Source organism: Argiope bruennichi, chromosome 8 (genome assembly GCF_947563725.1).
Source record: "Argiope bruennichi chromosome 8, qqArgBrue1.1, whole genome shotgun sequence".
Classification (NCBI taxonomy): Eukaryota; Metazoa; Arthropoda; class Arachnida; order Araneae; family Araneidae; genus Argiope; species Argiope bruennichi.
In genome coordinates, this window is record NC_079158.1 from 80343816 (window position 1) to 80364500 (window position 20685).

At 26.1% G+C, this 20685-nt stretch overlaps 1 protein-coding gene across 4 annotated transcripts in view; it reads left to right on the forward strand.

Annotated features, from left to right (window-relative positions):
* The window catches only part of LOC129981948 (cell adhesion molecule DSCAM-like), a 627118-nt gene that overhangs the window by 579073 nt on the left and 27360 nt on the right, over positions 1–20685 (forward strand). For 3 of the 4 annotated variants that reach the window (XM_056093016.1, XM_056093014.1, XM_056093015.1), the window contains exons 23-24: positions 6712–6769; positions 9695–9761. In XM_056093016.1, the coding sequence (XP_055948991.1) occupies positions 6712–6769; positions 9695–9761 (125 nt within the window). The remainder of the gene's footprint in view (positions 1–6711; positions 6770–9694; positions 9762–20685) is intronic. The other variant, XM_056093017.1, reaches the window with a different exon arrangement.

Genomic DNA, 20685 nt, shown 5'->3' on the forward strand with positions numbered 1-20685 from the left:
TCATCAGAAATTTTTGTACCTGTCTATATCAGAGTATAAGAGAAAAATCGAGTCGATTCTTGCGAAATTAAATTAATATTTACATATAAGAAGCAAACATATCACTGATAAACAAATTTTGTCCACAGTGAACAGCATATGAATATAAATGAATGCAAATTCGAGGTTTATATATGAGATATTTTAATGACGGAGAATTTTTATACTCTGAATTTCAAATGAAATATGCCACATTTTATTGCTGAAGAGAAACTAGATAGATTTATTTTTAGAATATTTCTTTCGTTTCTGCTAAAATTATAGAAAAAAATATTTCATACAATAAAATGTGATTGATTGTAGTGGAAATGAAGAAATGTATTGCAAACTGTGATTAGATTCACTATTTGCTAAAAATTCATCGATCTAAATTGAAAGTTTGATTTAATTTATGCAATAGATAGCCTTAAAAGTTTAAAAAAATGACTTAAATTGAATCATTATTTGGAAAATTTCCTGGATTGTGGAACGTAGACAATATATGAAGCTTCAAAAATAGCTAAATTTCAATTTTTAACTAGCAATTCAAACAAAAAAAATAATTATTTTATAGCATAATTTGGTGGGATATTACGCATAAAATATACAGTTATTTGTTTTCAGAATGATTATTTAAAAGAGCAAAATATTAATTCAATTTCATTGCAAAATGTTAAAGGAATATTTTTCTCGATATAATATTATTATATTTTCATAGCACACGATTTTAATTGACTCGTTGTTAGTAATTAAAATATTTAAACTTTTCATGTTTAGATAATATTAATTTAATGCCCAATTTTGAAGCAATGGATTTCATTAATTTGAATCGTGGTCTGATGTTGAGGACAAGACCTGAAACAAGCATGTTTCAAATATCATCACATTATTTTTCACATCACAGCATCATACATATAGTACATATTTCACATATAGCATCACATTATTTATTCTTAACATTTATTTTAATGATGACATTTATGCTCAGATGCAGAATTAGTCATAAAGTCATTAGACATATAATATCTTCATTTACTGATAAAACATTTATATAATACAACTTTTATCTGCTTACAACACATTTTAAAATGTTTTATGCCCATATTGCTACTAGAAATTATTGTGAGCGAATATATAAATAATTTTATGAAAGTATACTATGCATTCAAAGTCTACGAAAATTATTTAATGCCACAGATTTTATCATTAAAATAATTTTATTACTTTTTAGATCCAACGTATTGTGTAAATAATTGAATGACAATAAAAGCTGAAGTAACCTGACATACTGATAATTGGATATTGTATTATTTAATAAATTTCATTAATTAGGAAATGAAAATATAAATAAAGGGGAACTGTGCTTAGAATTTTTATAGAAAAATAAATTTATAATTGAATTAATTATAAAATATTTCAATTTGCATAATAAATGTATTCCTAACATTTATTTTAATGATGACATTGAATTATATGAATTTCTGATTGCAAACCAAATTTTAAAGTACAGATATATTTGTATTTTTAGTTACAGTTTGGGCATAATAATATTTTATATAGTTTTGCTTTATTAGAAAATAAGATTCATTTTTGAAATAAATCAAATGCAACATTTAATTATAGTAGTTTTAAATTATATTTTAAAGTCAAGAATATATAATGCATATAAAAATTATCAAATTAGAAAATTTTTCTCTTATTCGAATACCTTTGAAAACCTTTAATAATTAGTTATAGCCCTTATACAGATATTAATTATACATTTTATAATTATTATAATATATATTTGGAAAACCGGATAAACTAGGAAAACGCGTTTTAACTTACAGCCTTAGGGAGAAACACGAAACACGAGCCAATAATATTTCTATCTATTCTAAATTGTATTAAACTATACTTAACAAAATCCTATCCTATTATTGTATCCAAGTCCTATTATTGTATTAAGCTATTCTTAGCAAGACAGGTTTTGAAGGAAGAACCTATCATTGAAGGAAAATAGTACTTTGTTTGGATATTGTTTAACACAGTATCGTTATTACAAATTACTTATTTCGACAAGGTAAACTACTATGACACTAAGAATTGCAAAGAGAAATATTTTTCATTCAAAAACATCTGTCTGATGAACAATCTTTTTTACAAGAACAGCGGTCGAACCCTTGTTCATTTCCTATAGTTCCTTTTCTTGTTGCTGTTCCCAGCAAAATTTCCTTATTCGGAATTAGTTCATTTTTCAAGAAAATTTAATGCGATACATGGAATTAAATTCTGAAAAAAAATCAGTGATATGATAAAGCAGTGATTAGCTATCCTCTACTGTATAAATACTTATAGAATTTAAAGTTAATATAAATAATAACTGAATGTTTGAAATCTGTAAAATATCTCTAACTCTTTTTTTTGAAAATTCGAGGACAAGCATACAAAAAAGTTTATATAAATATAAAGTTTATACTATATCTAAATAAAATGAGTATCTTAAATCTTTTACCATTTGACTATTTAACTTAAAAACAACAACAACAACAGCATAAGCTTGTGGAATCTATTAAAAACCCTATGTAGGGAAAAAAATATTTGTACAGTGTCATTTGTTTTTTCAAACAATTGGGAAAAATAATAATAAAAAAATTGCTATTAGCAAAAAAAAAAAAAAAAAAAAAAAAAAAAAAAATCGAAATATTTAAAAGTGCAGAAGCAATACTTCGTGTGCATACGGATTATTTACTTAGAAGTCGATAAATTTACTTTTTAAATTGAATTTTTTTGGAGAATATTAAATTAGAAAGTCCAAATTTCGAAACTATGTTACAATATGTAATATATTTTACTTATCTTAAGAGTCCCATAAACCAGATTACATATGAACATCTTTCCCAGCAAAATTGAATAAAAATAACTCCAGAGTCATTCAATTAAGATGCTCTATGAGCTTCTTATCATATACCATAAAATACATAAAAAACTTACTTTGATTTATGACATATACAATATCAAAATTTTATCCAAAAAGCATAAATATGAAATAAAAATAAAGTGCTTTTGGAGACTTTAAAATCTTATATCAGCAGAAATTTAAAATTTTATCTGCCCATCATCTTCGATGAAATTGAATATCACGCCTGTAGTCTTGCTGTCTTGTTTATTGGAACTATTCCGTACTAGAATAATAAATAAAATAAATTTATAAAAATTGTTCGTGATGTGTTTATTATCAAAATTTTATCTCATTAGCATAAATATAAATAAAGAATTTTAAAAATGCTTCTGTAAAAATAAAGAAAAATCACATATGAACATGATTTATGCTAATTATCTTCACTGAAATTGGTTAACATACTTGTAGTCTTACCATCATATTTTTTGGAATAACGTGGACAATAAGAAAAAGTAAAGAAACATATTGTCTTTGTTCATAATTAAAATGTTATCCTGGACATATAAATATGAAACCAATGATTCTATAAGTGCTTTGAGTATTTACAGTGTTTATGTGATATTTAAGAAAACAATGGTTCGAAAATATTTCTGTTATCGAAGACTATTAAAAATATATAATACTAGGTTTTTCCAAACAAAAAAAAAAGTTTTACTTCATCTGTTTCATCGCCGAAAGAAAAACAGAAAAAAAATATCTTTCAAGCATTTCCTTTCGAAAAAACAATGTTTAATCTGCCATGTTTAAAGGAATTTGTATTCCAAGACATTAGCGAAAAAAAGTATAAGAGATTACTGCTTAACCAAAAACAAACACGAAGAGAGGACAAAGAGAGAAAAAAAATCATACACAAAAACGCGGAAGCAATAAATGCCCACATCTAGGCATACGCATGGTTTGTTTGACCGATTCCATTTCCTTTTTTCTACGTCACTCCCTTTTTGTTCGGCCGACATGAGAGAAATGACTCGAAAATAAGGGTAAAAGTTGAGAAAGAATCCAAAAGATCTCGATGTTCAGAAACCATGTGAAATGGTCGTTTTATACTATTTTACGAGGTCACTGTAAGAAATCACTGCACTCCAAAAAAAATGCCTTAAATATTTTGGACATTCAATTCCAAATGCGAAAAGGAGGGGCTAGGATATGTACAAGGTGGTTCCGTAGCGTATTTCTTTCAGAACGAAATGAAGAAGAAGAAAAAAGAATAGCAGAAGACTTTTTAATCAAAAATTCGTTTCTCTCATTTGCATATTTTTCTAATTATCTCGGTGGAAACTTTTTGTTCTTGGGATGTTCGTGAGCAGTAATTGATGTAAAGTAGCAGAAAATCCGGTTGGATAAGTTAAAAGGATCTCGGAAACATGAAAAAGAAATAAGGAGATGTATGTTAAAAGAGAATGGGCTGTGCATTTTGCTTCGAATCATATATTGAATAGATTTGATTAAAGGAAGAATTTTTGTTTGGATTCCTGATACTGATTTAGAAATCCTAATCAGAAATCAAAGTTGTGAAAAGAAAAGTTTTCTGCATGAGTTCGTTAATGAGAGTTACTTAAAATACATTTCGATAAAGTTTCATAAATAATTTCAATGTATTTATCATATATACATTTTGTTTTAATATTTGTGCATCTAAAAAAATATAAAAATGGTAATATTAGGGAGATATGATAATAGAATGGTTATGTACTTGTTAAGATAGCAAAAATAAACAAAAGTGATTGATAAATATTTTGAAATTTGATATAAAACTCTATTCTAGATTGAATGTGAGACAAAAATGAAAAGAAATGAGTTTTATAACACTGGATAAAATATAAATATATTTGTAAAAAATAGCAACTGCTTTGGAATTTCCATATAAACAAAGGATTAAAGGAGCAATGATTTAAATATCTTAAATAGCCTTTACTTCATGTAGCCAATGTCTAATTTAGGATATAATTTCCCATGAATAAACTTTTTTATGTTTTTATGTTCCATACGTTTCATGAAATTTCAGATAAGGAGAGTAATATAATACATTTAGTAATCAATTGGTTGAAAGGATGAATTGAAATCTCTCTTCGAATCACTTATCGAAACTTTGACTAAAGTCTTAAAAAAGTTGTTGTCAGTTGATGAAATTTTAAAAACATCACAGTATTTTTGTTCTAATAAAAATAAATTATAAAAAGTTACTTAGCAAATTACAATGCTGTCTGCTTAATCTTATCTTATTTTAATATATAGAATGTAATATATATGCTCCAAAATTTAGAGAAAACAATGTATATTTTTATCGTTTGATATTTAAAAATGGGTTAATTTCCTCGCCATTAAATAGTAAGCTTCTGGTCATCCGAAACCGTATTTTAAGATTAAATCTATTCATTACAAATTAAACTTTTGTTGTAAATAGAGAAAAATATAAAAATGTTTATTAAAAACATACTTTAAATAGAAATCTATATATATTATAGAACGCCAATCTTGTTTTCATACGCCTATAATCAAAAATAAAAGAAAAATCCAGTACGTCAAATTTGTAGCAACACAACAAAATGATTTCACTTTCTGTATAACAAGCGGAATAAATTGCTGTAAAGTAAGGTTAAATATATTTTAAAAGTTAATAGAAAATAGACTAAAAAGTTTGCAGCAATGTAACTGATATCATTCAAGTGATAAATTTTAAAGCATTTAAATAATTTAAAACTTTATTTTATGTGCAAAATTTTCTGAATTTTGGTAGCAAAGTATCGAAATTTTCTAATCATAATTTTAAAAGATCTCTCCAAAGTTTATATTCGCATCGTCCAAAGTATATTTGGGCGAAATTTGGTACCTCGAATTATAACAATATTTCCTGTCGATAGCCTACAATTACGCACTCACATTTTTCTTTATTTTTCGTAAAGATAATTATATGCTTTTATATTTAATTCTCTAAATGCTTTTTGAATTTTTTAAAGATTATTTTTACTGTATAATTCCTTAGAATCTATAAATATATACTACATCAAGAGCTTTCGCTATGTTATAATATTTCCCAAAATAATGTATACTTTTTTATATCGGTAAGACGAATGGAAAATAGATAAAAAAACTGCCACAATGCAATTGCTGTTATTCATATGATAAATTTTTAAATAGTAAAAATTTTATTTTTTACTGCAACATTTTCTGAATTTTTGTAGTATTGTGTAGGCATTTCTAGATCGTTCCAATTTGCACAGTTACACCCACTAATGTATATCTAGGTCAAATGTGGAACCACAAGGTCTAACAATATTTCCTGTAGAAAGCCCAAACTTACGTACATGCACAATTACACGCATTCTTCTTACTTATTCGTGAAGATAACGCTATCATTTTATATTTAATTCTCTAAATACTTCTTGGAATTTTTTTTTAAAGATTAGACTTAATATACAATTCTTCAGAATCTATAAATCTATACTACACCAAGAGATTTCACAATGCTATAATAAGAATTCTCATAACTAACATAATTTTGTAGTTCTCATAAATATATATTCCTTTTTTCATATTGTTAAGAACCGATTAAAAATGAGATCGACAAAATATCCGGGTTTTCGCTATTGTGTCTGAAATATAATCACACGGATAGAAAAAAGGTAGTATTTTATTCGAAACTTCATAGCAGTGCTAAAGCATTTTAAGTCTTAAATCATTAAACTTAAATTCGTGATTTCTGTTTTAAATGCATATCCGCCCACTAACATCAGGTTTCTTTCTTCTCACAGATGGGTGAGTACACATCCTACGCAAAGTTATGGACGCGAATACATGAGAATATAGAAGGTTAGTGAATATTTTGTAGCTTTAGAGTTTTCAAAAATTTCTACACTCTAAAATTATAGCAAAAATAAATTTGATAAAAAATAAATATTTTAAAAATTAATAAATATAATGAAATTAGTAAATAATACAACAGTAGATTAGAAACAATTCCTTTTTCTTCCAAATTCTATTATGGACGCGAATACATGAGAATATGGAAAGTAGAGTTTTCAAAAATTTCTACACTCTAAAATTATAGAAAACACTTAAAAAATATATTTCTTAAAAATCAATAAACATAATAAAATAAGTAAATATTACAACAGTATCTTAGAAATATTTCATTTTTCTTCCAAATTTTCTTAAATATTGAGATTGTACTCCTCTATAAATAGCCTTCTTCTTCGATAAAAATTATTTTAATTGATTAGGAAAAAAAACGCGAAAAAAGGTTTTCATTTTAGAATTAATAATTTTCAATAAAACGTTTAAATTATTGATTATATTTACAGAAAAGAAAAAAAATTCTCTTATCATTTCACGCAATTGAAATAAAAGAAGCAGTCCAACATTTATATAACAAAGCATAGTTATAAAATTTTAGAAAACAAATACAGAAGTACAAAAGAAATTATTTCTAATTAAATTATTTTTCAAAGGTAAATATGCCCAGTTTTTGTTTAGTCATTTAAAATAAAATAGAATATTTGGTTTCGAAAAATTTAAATGGAAATCTTTAAAACAGCATGAATTTTACTTTATGCAAATTCCAGAGTTTAAAGTATAAAAACTTTATTACCAAGGCTGATTTGTTTCACCTTATAGCTTGTCTATAACCATTAACTGTATATAGGATTTTAAGACAATGAAAAAATATTAAAATTTGCATTTAGTCCCTCCTATTAAGCTAAAAAAATGCCCTTTATACTATGAATTGTTAAAAAATATCAGCATCATTTTTCATATTAAAGTTTTACTTCATAAATGAAATTATAAACATTTGGGAGAATCATTAATTAATACATATTATGTGAAAAGCTATAAAATTGAATATGTAGGATATGAAGTATAGAATAAAACCTTTGAAAATAATTAATGTGCAATAATAAGAGAAAATATTTAATTGTCATTTCTCTTTGATGTCTTGTGGTTAATTTTCCCTATATCTCTCTAATGACTGAACAAACCTCAAAGATAATAATGGCACTAGAAGAACATTTTCAAAATATCCTGCATTTGAATTCATAATGAAATGAATTTGAAAATTATGCATTCTTAGTGTTTATTTGTCAAAGTAAAAATCAAATAATATATTTCAAGAAATCTTATATACATGGACATTTATTTCTCACGAAATAATTTAGCATTACAATAATATTTACCTGCCTATTCTAAGAAATTATTTTTATTTTATCTATAGTAAAATCATTTTCTTTTAAAAGTGGTGATATAAAACGGAAATAAAAACTATAATTTTTTTCCTGAAACATACTAAAATACAAAATATACATATACTCTTTGTTATTTGAAATGAATTCAACGATTTCACATTTGTCTGGAATATTATAATTTCTTTTATAGTCTTTTAAATATAAAGAAAAAAACTATATATTGCTTTAGAAATTACAAATGAATAAAGGAATTCAGAACTTATGATCATTTAAAGGAAAAAAAAACCTTTTCAACAATCATAATTTTGAAGAAACATGCTATAACCTCATAGTAATATTCAATATATTTTTCATTTCACGTTTTTGTAATTCGAAGAAAGTAATTTTAAGATTTTAATGATATTTATTCAGGACAATAAAAATAAATTCTTTACTTTTTTGTCTATATATTCCTGTCTACAACTCGGAACAGAATTTTTAATAAATTCTGCATGCCTTTGGGTAACTTCAATTTCAATTCTATATATTTTGGGAATTTCGTGGGAATTATATGTAAAATTTAATCTATTTCTGAAAGACGAAATATTTTTATTCATCAAAATATTTCTTTAGAATAATTGATTTGTATAAATAGAGAATAGAGATTTTAATAAACCCTTAAAATCCGCATTATTGTCATTTCATCAAAAATGGAACTCAAGCTATGATTATCGAACACAAAATCTCCTTTGTTGTTATTACAAAGTTAAAAATTGCTTTTATAAAAACTTGTTTTTTTAAGCATTAATATTCTTAAGTTTTTTTTTTAATAAAATTTATTCGCAAAAATTTATGAGTGATATTTTTAACTGAATAAATAGTGATTTGGAACATAAATTCATAAGGAAAATATTCATAATGTTATAAAATTGAATGAAAACTCAGATGAATAAATCGATAAAATAATTTTTTGAAGTGCTTGACATCGATACAAAAGCATCATTTGAAATGTTGTCTTTTCTTATGATAAAATATTTTATTTCAAAAGTTTAATATTTTAATGTGACATGCATCTATAAAATACTTCCTATAACATTGAGAAAGTATGCTTTTAATGTATCAAATAGTCATTGTATGTACTTTAAAAATACTTCCACAATCAACTTAAATACTATTTATTTATTGAATTTTTCGTTCATGACGAATTGTTTTTCTTTACATAAAATCATTCATAAATATATCATTTTAATATCAAAGATCATACATAATGTAATTTATATGCATAAAATTCATGATATGTGAAAAAGAAATATTCAATATATGGCACGGTGTATTAAATTGCATTCATTTAAAAGTTATTTATTTATAGTAAAATGCAATATATTTTCTACAATACAAAATAGACTTGAGCTAATCAACTTGTTTTATTATGTAAAAACTCTATATTACCAATTTAATATAAAATAATTTATAAATATCTTCGGAATACAAAATAAAATGCACTTCTGAAATTTTCATAATTTGTTTCAATTTATATTATATTATAATAAAAAGAAAATGCATTTTCTTTCCATAGTTGATGGTAACGTATCAATGGCGACAATGAAAGCGAACAATTTTCATTTAAAATCCATCCTTGGCAGGTTAGTAATTTTCCTAATTCATTCAAAATTTATTATCATCTTTTATCAAAAGTTTTTTTGAACATTACATATCAATGTTCATTTTTATATTTTCAAAGATTTTTGTTGATATAGAAACTTTCAAGTTAAAACATATTATTTATTGTCGAAATGTCTTGATAATACAATCTATTAGGCACTTCATAGTTCCTTTGTGTTGAAAAATGTATTTTCTTTAAATATACAGCAATTATGACAAATTGTAAAATGTTTAAACTAATTAGATAGAAAATTACATATTTATAATTTATAGGAAATTACATATTTTTAACTAAGGTATTAGAGAAAAGAACAGAATCTGTAGCATTAACCATAAGGTTTAGCTCGTACACAAATGAGAGATGCAAATGTAACTACAGCGAGCAAACTCTGTTTTCCCCACTGATAATGAATATTGTATTTTTTTTTTCATTTAATTCACACGGAAAATTTTAATATACAATTATGTCATTTCGCTGACAATTTATTCGGATGGGAGTTTATTTTTACCATGAATATGTTTATGCACCTTCTATGAGAAATTACTAATAGTTCAGCATCTTGCAGAAAGTTCTGTTTCATTCTATTTTCCATTCAACATTATGGTTTGCTATAATCCTCTTGATGTACGTCTTGATCTTGAGGATGGTTCGGCCAGCACTCATGTGTTTGGTTGTAGTTTTCTGCCCATTTTTTTGCTAGGCTAACTAGCAGCATACATTTTAATCTTATGAAACTTGTTCATCTTAGTCGACTTGCGGATAGAAGTGTTTCCGCACAATGACTAATAATAGTATCACTCTTTCTTTTATTTATGCAGAGCATTGACATATATTTATCATTCAAAAGTAGGCTTCGAATAAGAAAAAATTGTTTGGAATTTTTTTCCGATTTTTTTTTCCCAAGTCGGAGACTGAGTCATGATTAACTAATAGCCCAACAATAATAATTTTAGAGAGAAAGATTTAATATAATTTTAATGGTTAATATAATGTATATGTCATGTTAAAATTCAAATTATAATTAAAAATTTTCTTCAAAATAATTTTATCCAACTTATAGAAACTTCCATTCAAGTGAATTTAAAAAAAATGTATTTCACTTGCTATCTTACTCCTTAATTGATAATCATTTATTATTGAATATTTCATGGTAGCAGTCTGTGTATTTGCAATGATTGCTTAAATTCTAATTAGAAAATATGAAAAAAATTATGAAATATTCTTTTTCTCTTTAGGAAATATTATACAAACAAAATGAATGAAAATATATTACATGATATATTAGTTTTAACTTGGTAAACTAAAATTTAACATATGCTTCTTGAATTCATTTATATTTAAGAATAAAATTTTGAACAGAGATAACTAAGCATGTACTTCATATCTTCCAACCTTTTTGAAACAAAATTGCTCACTTTCTATCAATGAAATTCTTTAGGTTTACAAACCTAAAGAATACTTAGATATCTTTATAATATAGTTCTAGTGAAAATATTTGCAATGAAAATTGCTAAATAGAAGTGAAAATGGTCTAAAATTTGTAATATTTCGCCTTAATAAATTTCCATTCCAAACATGAGTCTATGTATTTTCAAAAGAATATATTTATAATCCAGTATGGATAAATATATTATTTTATGGAATATATTTATAATCCAGTATGGATAAATATATTATTTTATGGATAAAAACTGTAAAGGGCACTCATTCTTAATAAAAGGAACCGATGATGATTGCTATAAATGCAAATTTGAATATGACGTAGTAATAGTAGATATTTTAGGAATGGAATAAATCTTCTTACTCACATAGTAAAAGCTAATATTAATCATAACTTACCTGAAGCCCTAAAATATATATGGGATAATTTCGTCCTATTTTAAAAAAATTATTAAATAATATATGCCAAAAAATGAGAACCAAATACCAATATTGAACTGTTTAATTATTAATATAACTGGATGAGTGTCAATCTTTCAGAACAGCATTTTTTCATACTAGTTTAATTATCATAATTTGAACTGATGTATACCTTAAATCAAGATATTAAGCACAATTTTGAAATTTAATACTAAAAAGATGGAATAATTTATCGCATTATTATTTGTTATAATTGAAAGAAACTAGACTTTTCTAAATAAAAGATAAAATAAAAAAATTGTTTCCATAATATTTTCATTCAGAACTTTTTTATACATTTGTCACTTATATATTGTGATATTTCCTTCTTAAATTCTTAAAATTTAAAGTTGAAAGTTTTTCTAATCTTTACTTATTTACAACAGCTTTAGCGAAATTCATCAACTTTTGAAAAAATATGACATAATTTGCACCCAGGAGTGCTGAAAATAATGTATTTTACCTCTATAATAGCAGTATAAAAACATATAAGACATAGAAATCGAGGATGCTTCAGACAATTGCCTATACAAAGGCTCAAATCGTGGAGTACATATATGGTAGATAAAAAAAAATAATTTAATTATTATGTTTAAGAAAGAGAAAACTAGGATGAAGCCGAAATTTATAAAAAGTGCAATTTAGATGGCAAGAAAAGTTTTTAAACTTAGTCAAATTTTAAGTTAGTATAAGAACTTTAAAGCTTATTGTAAAAGCTTCAATTTGCTACTAGCTAGTTTCCGTTCTTGCACTAGCGGTGGAGTCCAGAATGCCAGATATTTGATACTATTATGTAAATTCCCTTCTGAAAGATGTTCGATCTTGAATTATCTACAAAAAAAAAAATAGATAGTCTACTTTTGTCTATGTTCTTGTTCTAAATAAATCGTCACTTATGTCATTTCAACAGTATTTTTACTGTTTCAGTAATTTTATGCACGCATACATACACCCACATAACACACATACACACATGCACACGCACGCACATTATTATTATTATTAATTTTAATTTGCCCTTCTTGCTTTCTGTACTGTTTTTCTTACTCAGAATTTATGCGTTTTATGCATGAGTGTTTTTATTACTTTTCTTCACTATCTACGTAATATAATTATATTTACTTATGGTCTTTCTATGCATTTGAGCAATTTTGTATTTAATTTTGCATATTTTATACATGCATTTTATTAGCCTACATTATGTAGAATATATATCTGTATCTTTTTCAATTGAATCTTCCCTTCATTGTGGATTAAGTATTGACTTACAACAATAAGCCTTTCGCAATACTTGTTTTCACATAGACAGTATTTTACCTAGATACTAAAACTATAATGTTTGTAAAATTGAATTCTTATGAAACAAAGACTATTTGAATAAATACAATTTCAATCATGAAAATGATATATATTTAGAAATTAATTGTGTATAATAGGATAATAAATATGCTAAGCATTTTCCTACGATATTATGTATTCTACAATCAATATTATTCAAAGATTTAAACCGAATTTAATGTTAGACAAATAACTGAAACTGCTTTGTTCAAATAATATTATAATCAAAGCCAAATCCATTTCCACAGGGCAGTTTTCCTTATTTTCAGTCGAAGACTTCATTATTTCTCTACTGTAGCGTATCTACCTCGTAACTTAGCCCTATTCTAAACATTACTGCATTGCTTCACCAATTTATTATCAATACGGTCTCTATCTCTACCATCCTTTCTGTTAATTGTATTGGAATCTCTTCTCCTATTGGCAATCATTTGTGAATTGCGTCGGCTATGGTGGCAGATCAATCTGTTAACGGCACCTCTGCATTAATGAAGGTAATATTTCGTCGGATAAAGTTATGCTTAGAGTGACAATGCAGAGATGGTTGGGGTTCTGTTTCCTACTCAACAGTATATAAATTATGCTGCGATATATTCTCTTCTCACAATGAAGGAAAGGTGCAATGGAGAGAAGAAGCTGTCTTGAATCTGTGTGTACTGTGCATATAGCAAAATTCAATGTAAAATAATTCAAGTGCACAAGGCATACAGCTTTTATTTATGAATATTAACAATTGTCAAAAATTCATTTTATGAAGGAATTTAGAAATAACTCTTATATCTCATTTTAAAAAGATAAACTACCATTAGATCAAAAATAATTAATAAAATTTCAGAAGTTGCAAACTACAGTAAAAGCATTTAAAGAAACGAGTGTTAAAAATATTATCGTTTCAGAATATATGTAGTTTCGTTATATTTTCTTATTATAGAAATAAAAAAATTATAAAATATAAATTTGTGTAAAATATATTCTAAACGCAATGAAAAATTTTCAGATGCGGATAAGAAAGATTGAAAATGCCCTCTTAGCTGAAATCTAATTAAAAAAACTTTATATAATGTAGAAAATTTATATTTTATAATTGATGTAAACGGAAAATTATTTCCTTTCCTTTTAAGAAACATATTTCTTTCGAGATGGTTGTATGTCTTATGGATGTATCGATCAAGTTTGGTTGTGGATAAAAAAATATGTTATACATTTTTCAGTTAAAATAAAACATAATTCATACTTAAAATAGCTACAGATTTTTCTACTTCCATCTCGTTCTTTAATACATGTAAAAACTAGACTTGTAATACTCAATGCTTGATCTGCAATGTTTAGTTTCCCAACAAGTAATACCTAAAACAATGCAAATTATCAGTAATTAGATTGTATATCAATTACTTTGATTGCGCATGGGCATGTATCCTTCAGTGACGTTGGATCCTTAAGCTTTCATTTGAACAGAAATGTTGTCTGCATAGTTGTTTTAAGTCGCGGTGCACTAAGAACTGTGGAATGGTGTGTTGTTAGGTAATTATGATTGTTTTAGAATAATTCTAGTTGTAGTTCAATCTCAGTGAGATTTTTCGTTAAGAGTAGCTTATAAAATTTGTTTTAATTAAACCTATTGATCATAAATATCTTTGAAAAAAAGTCTCCGTATTTAACCGCACATAAATGCTCAAACATCTCGATTATTTTCTTTTCAAGAAAAATGCAGTATCTCAACAGGATAAATTGTGTTTAAAAATTTCATTTATTTCTTTTCTGCTTCAATTATATTTAGTGTACATCATCGTTTGTCTTCATTAAAGTTTCAATGGCTTATAGAATGTTCACACATTTATTTAGATGATGGTTTTGACGATGAAACAGGATAGTCCCATTTTTACTTAATTTTCATCCTTGACAAAAATATCGCTTCCTATGTATGAAAATCGCTCCTTGTTCAACCTCTTTAAACATAAAGTTTGGTTTTTTGTCATCAAATTTCTTTTTATTTTCTATTTATTCCACACATCATAAAAATTTTGATTTTAATTCAAATTTAATTTTAATTGAATAAAATGTAGCCCAGTTGTCATAATTGTTGTTCACCGCAATAGGCATGCTATTAGAAATAATTATTCAACTGCTTGGGGATCATCTTGTTTGGCTTACTGGAATATTGGAAACATGAATCTGAGGAAAACGCTTATGAGTTCTATCCTCTGCTTGCGCTCTGAGCCAATTTTATTTAGAGATTTGGGAACCATTCTCATTTTGAAAGATATTGTTGCAAATTCGATTATATTAAAGTAATTAATGTTTAATAAGAAACTGCTGATAGGAGGATTTTATAATTTCTTTTCAAAGAAAATTGCTTTTGTGCACTAAATCTTTCAGTCAAACTTCTAAATCTGTAGACCTGAGCATCTGAAAAACTGACGCCATCTTTTCCCGTTATTATGATTCAAGGACCCATTAAACATTAACTAAATATATTGCAACAAAACTCACTTGAAAAACCACAGGTTGTTAGCAACTGCAAAATTCAGCTGTATGGAGTTAGTAAAACACAAATGGTTGAGATAAGTTCTAGGAGATTGCACGAAAAAATGCAGAAGAGCATTTGCAACTCTACCTGGAAAAATTTTAAATATGCCAGGTAATTTATTAGGAAAATGTAATACTCTTATAGCTTTGATCTCTAAGAATAGTGATAATAAAAGTTGGGAGACGTTTTCGCTTCCTCTTACATTAATATGTATTGAATCACAATTTTCAGAACTGAGAAATTACTCGAGATTAAAGTTCCACAAACATTTTGATATATATTTTTAATCAACAAAAGATGGCGATCAAAAAACTAATTTCCATTCGTCATACTACTTTGACCTTGTATCGAAATATGTATTGCTACTAAAAATTTAGATTGGTGCACACTATATAAATTGCTCCACACATAAATTTTTCTAAATTAGAAAATATATTTGTAATCTCATGAATAATTTAGGTTTTAAATTATCTATATTTTATAAATTCAAGTTTAGTGTGCATCAATTTAAGTTTCTAGATGTGGGAAACATTCATTTAGTGTATTTTGTTTATAAAATCGATATTTTCTATATTTTAACATAATTTATTTTTAACTATCACCATCTTTCCTGCTTTGCATTTGAAAACATAAGTTTTCATCAGAATTCTAGAATATTTTATATTATAAAACCATTCTAATAGCCTTAATAATTTCAAAAACTGAAAAGTAAAAATAATAACAAAGCACTTGAATAAATGAGCTTAGAGTCCGAAATTTTGATTGTTTGTCTCAAGTTGAAAAAACCCGGTAAAACATCAAAAATAAATATTGTCTGGTTTTAAAGACAGACAACATAAGCTGTTTTTTTGGACACCTTAAAAAACAGTCTATGTTTGTTCGTCTGGAATCAACGTCGGCTCATTTTTATGGAAAAAATTAATCAGTTACATCACCTAGGAAATGTTCCTAGTTAAAAAAGTTAAGAGTTTAGCAACATCTATCATTTTTTTTTACAAATTTCATTTATTTTTATAATTCTTCAGCTATTTTAATTTCTTTATAAAAGACACCTTTAATATAAATTCAAAAATCTGCAAGAAAAGAAGTTGGAAAATGTTATCTCTTGGAAAATGCTTTTAGTTTAAGAAGTAAATAGTTTCACATCATTTTTTTTTTTACAAATTTTATTTATTTTTAGAAATTTTCAGATACTTAATTTTTTTTAACCTAAAAACATCTTTTGGATGTTTTGATAAGCTTATAGGAAAATAAATTGAAAAATGTTAGCATATAGATTGTTTACCAGCAAATTTTTATACAGTAGAGTAAGATTTATAAACTTCTGTGGTTTTCTTATTCTTGAAAGAAATCTGGTGAGTATCTTCGCAATTCATAAGCAAGATGACAACGTGAAACATATCAGACAGTCAAAGTAAGTTCTTATACTATAAATTTGTGTTTCGGGAATATGTTTTGAAAATTAAGCCATTGTAATTAGGAAAAAAAATCAGGATAGGAATATATGAATTTTTTTGAGCATATATTAGGACAAGATAATTAATCCTAATTTTTTTAATAGAATAACTATTTTTGCAAATTTCCTCTCTAAAAATCAATTCTCTGACATCATGCTTATAAAGTATTTTTTTTAAAGGAATTCTTTTTTTTAAAAAAAATTATGGATTTTTTTTTTAAAGTCGCATCTTACTTTTGATACTTTTGTGATGTAATCGTTTATAGCCTTTCATGTACTTTTGGCTTGATTCGTTATTGCCTACAATCATGGGTTTGATTAAATATAAGAGTTTTATAGATTGATAAATTCTTCCCCCATGTCATCCTATTTCATGAAATATTCAAACACGCATTCTCTTTTTTGCACTAAGTTGAAATTTCCACATTTAATTCATATATGAACTATAAATAGGCGTTGAAATAATTAGAGTAATTTATTCAATGACATTTCAATCCATTTTATCTTTTGGGGACCAATGATAAATTCAATTTTTTCCTTTAATAACACATTTTGTATGCAATCACTTTGCTTTTAAATATTTTCATTCTTTATATTTATTCTGTTTAATCCTTCTCTTTGATTATCCGTTTATAATAAAAGTAGAAAAAAGCGCAAAACAACAGAATTTCATAAAAAACATATGAGAAAAATGAAATAAAAAAGTTGCACTATAGAAAAAGGAAATAAAGAGAATTTCCTTACCCGAAATTAAAATCTTGTTCATTTACTTTTAATTTATCAAAACATTCTTTAATTACATAATATCTTTTCTTGTATCAAATTTGCTTCTAAAGTAACTTATATAATGTGATGAAAATCCATCAATACTAACAATATGAATGTTGTGTATTATCAGGTACTATTTTAAACTTATTATTTGAATTTAACTGACGATTTCAAGTTTTTGGATTTACCGTAAACCTAACTGCAAGTAACTACAGTAATGATAAACAATGCATTTGAGAAATTTGAAGTTTCATCATATTTCAGGAGATATCTCTTTTATTTACTAGTTTTATTTGTGGAAGTTTCTACATAAGTATTTTATTTAAGTAATATTCCTCTGCTCTTGATGCTAATGTTTTTTTGTTTTTTTTTTTGTCGTGACATCCATAATTCACCATACGGCAACAGGGAGCTATTTTTAACAGGGAGCGTGCGCTCAAGGTCGCAATCTTCTCGAACTTAAAAAGCAATTCAATAAATCGAAGTTTGCATATCTTAGTTTTTGAAGAGATAGGCTGATCAGGGAAGAATGCCGAAGTTTCTTAACTCCGGAATCTTTGTTCTATATCTCGTCTTTTCGAAGGAATGGCAAGTGTTAATCTCTTGCCTAACAGCTTTAAAAATTGCAGACGATCTTTGTGACACCAATAATGCAAAATACTCAGCGTTCATGTTATCAGGCGTAGTCTTCAAGTATCAGGGCTGAATGGAAGACACCTAGTAAAAAAAACAAAACAAAAAAAAAACAACAGAGATCTCTACGAAGAATACAAGGCGGGATTAAAATGGGAGAAGGACTAAATAGCACTAACTGGACTAAGAAGTCGAAAGATGTCCTTTATAGCCCTGAAAGCAAATAAGTGGGAAATGTTGCATTCATCGTTTCCAAGATACTCGTTTTGCCAAAATTAGCAAAATCAAAAAAAAAAAAAAAAAAAAAAAAGAAATAAGCAAGTGAAAATGTCAGTAGTTTGGAAAAGGTCTCATGACTTGGCTGGAATCCTTTAAAGTGAATTCAGCGAATCATGTATAAGTTTCATTATGAAGACACTATGCGACTGTATCAATGCAATTTTCTTGGCTTCGTTTGGCTTTCGTTTCTAACTGCATAATCATCCAAAGGACGAATCCAAACACTTTCAGAACTGGTTCTCCTGCAATTATGTGACCCTCATTTATAAATCAAACCATCTTCAGACTTTGACATTATCGAGGATGTATGGGCAGATATGAAATATCGTGTTGTAAGAAAAAAAGCAAAAAATAAAAAAATAAATAAATAATAAATTGAAAAATAAATAAAAATAAAAATAAATAAATCGATCAAAAGTTCTCTCAACTTAAGGGAGAATGGAAGAAAATCTATATGCCCTTTACATATCTCATATATGCGAAACAGTTCTTGATGCAAGATGATTGCGACCAAATATTAATATATAATTCTTCATATTTTCATAGATCCTAACAATTTTGTAAACTTTTTACACACTTTATCTTGCTGTTAAAATTCGCTTGCTTTAAATGAAATAATAAGTTTCTAAATTTCAAATAATTTTTGCTGTTTAAATTATCATTGGTTCATGCGCTACATACATATTTAAAAATACATAATGTATAACAATTTATACAAATATAGAACCAGTGATACCTATCACTGTGGTGGCACTTTTTTTAATCTGTACTGCATATTTTTAGAAGGGCGGAAATATGCACCTAAAAGTGACTTTTAAAAAAATCCTAAATAGAATTTCGATTAAAAATAAAGCTGAATTCTGAGGTCTTTCCCGCATGATTTATGACAGTATTATTCCACAAAAATAATTTTTACACCAAGTTAACATCTGCGCAAATTTTTCGAATTTCAAAAAAATTAGAAAAAATATTTTTTGTCTAATTTCTAACAATAAATTTTATTGATGCCATGACATTAAAATATATTGTTTAATCAGGTGATTTTCTTCTATTGTTAAAAGTTAAAGAAGAAAGATTCTTTTAAATATTTGTGCAGTCAATGTGTCGAAATAAAAAAAAAAATGAAATTACGATAGCATGCTGAGTGTGAGAGAAGGCCGTTTGAGGATAAATTCTGAGATTGCTGGTTCCATGAATGAAATTGGATAAGATTTCTTTGCATAAGGCATTAAAAAACATGTACGACACCTCGATAAGTGTTTAAATAATGGAAGTAATTCCATCAAAAATTAAATTTTTCAATAGAACTTTTAGAATTAAATATAGTTAATATAAAATTTCGATCCAGTTTCATTTTCTTGAGCAGTATAACTAACTTTTTGACTGAATCCTGTATTTCTCAGTAGAGAAGATTAAAAATTCTTATGTTTATCATTTGTTGTTTACTGAAATGAATATACACTTTGTAATTATCTTTAATCATTAATGAATGAAGATATATATGAAAGAATTTATTCATTATTTTCGTGTTCACGTGGAAAGATATTAAGCTGAAAATAAAAACTTTGGAGCTCATCAGCTTCCTCAAGCCCTTTAATTATAAAAACAATTGTTGTCCATTACTTTAATGAATTTTCTTATTATAGCCGCAGGATAAAATACTAACTTTTTTACATTATGAAATTTTAAGTTAAAAGCTTCTTTTCAAAGATTCTATATGATTTAGGCATTTTATGCAGGTTTTAAATTGTTTATGAAATTACGATAAAGAACAATGCGCTGAATATTCAAATATTTTGTTTAAGAAGCTTATAACACCATACGGGAAAAAATAAAAGCGCTATCTCCTTTCAAAGAATCTTTCGATTCTTAAATCTTATCATTTTTTTTTTTTTTTTTTTTTTTTGCATAATGAATCTAAAGTACGTGGTACAAACGGTGGTATTCAGAAGATTCTAAGAGTACTTTAATTTTACTAATTACACCATTTAACACACAATAAAC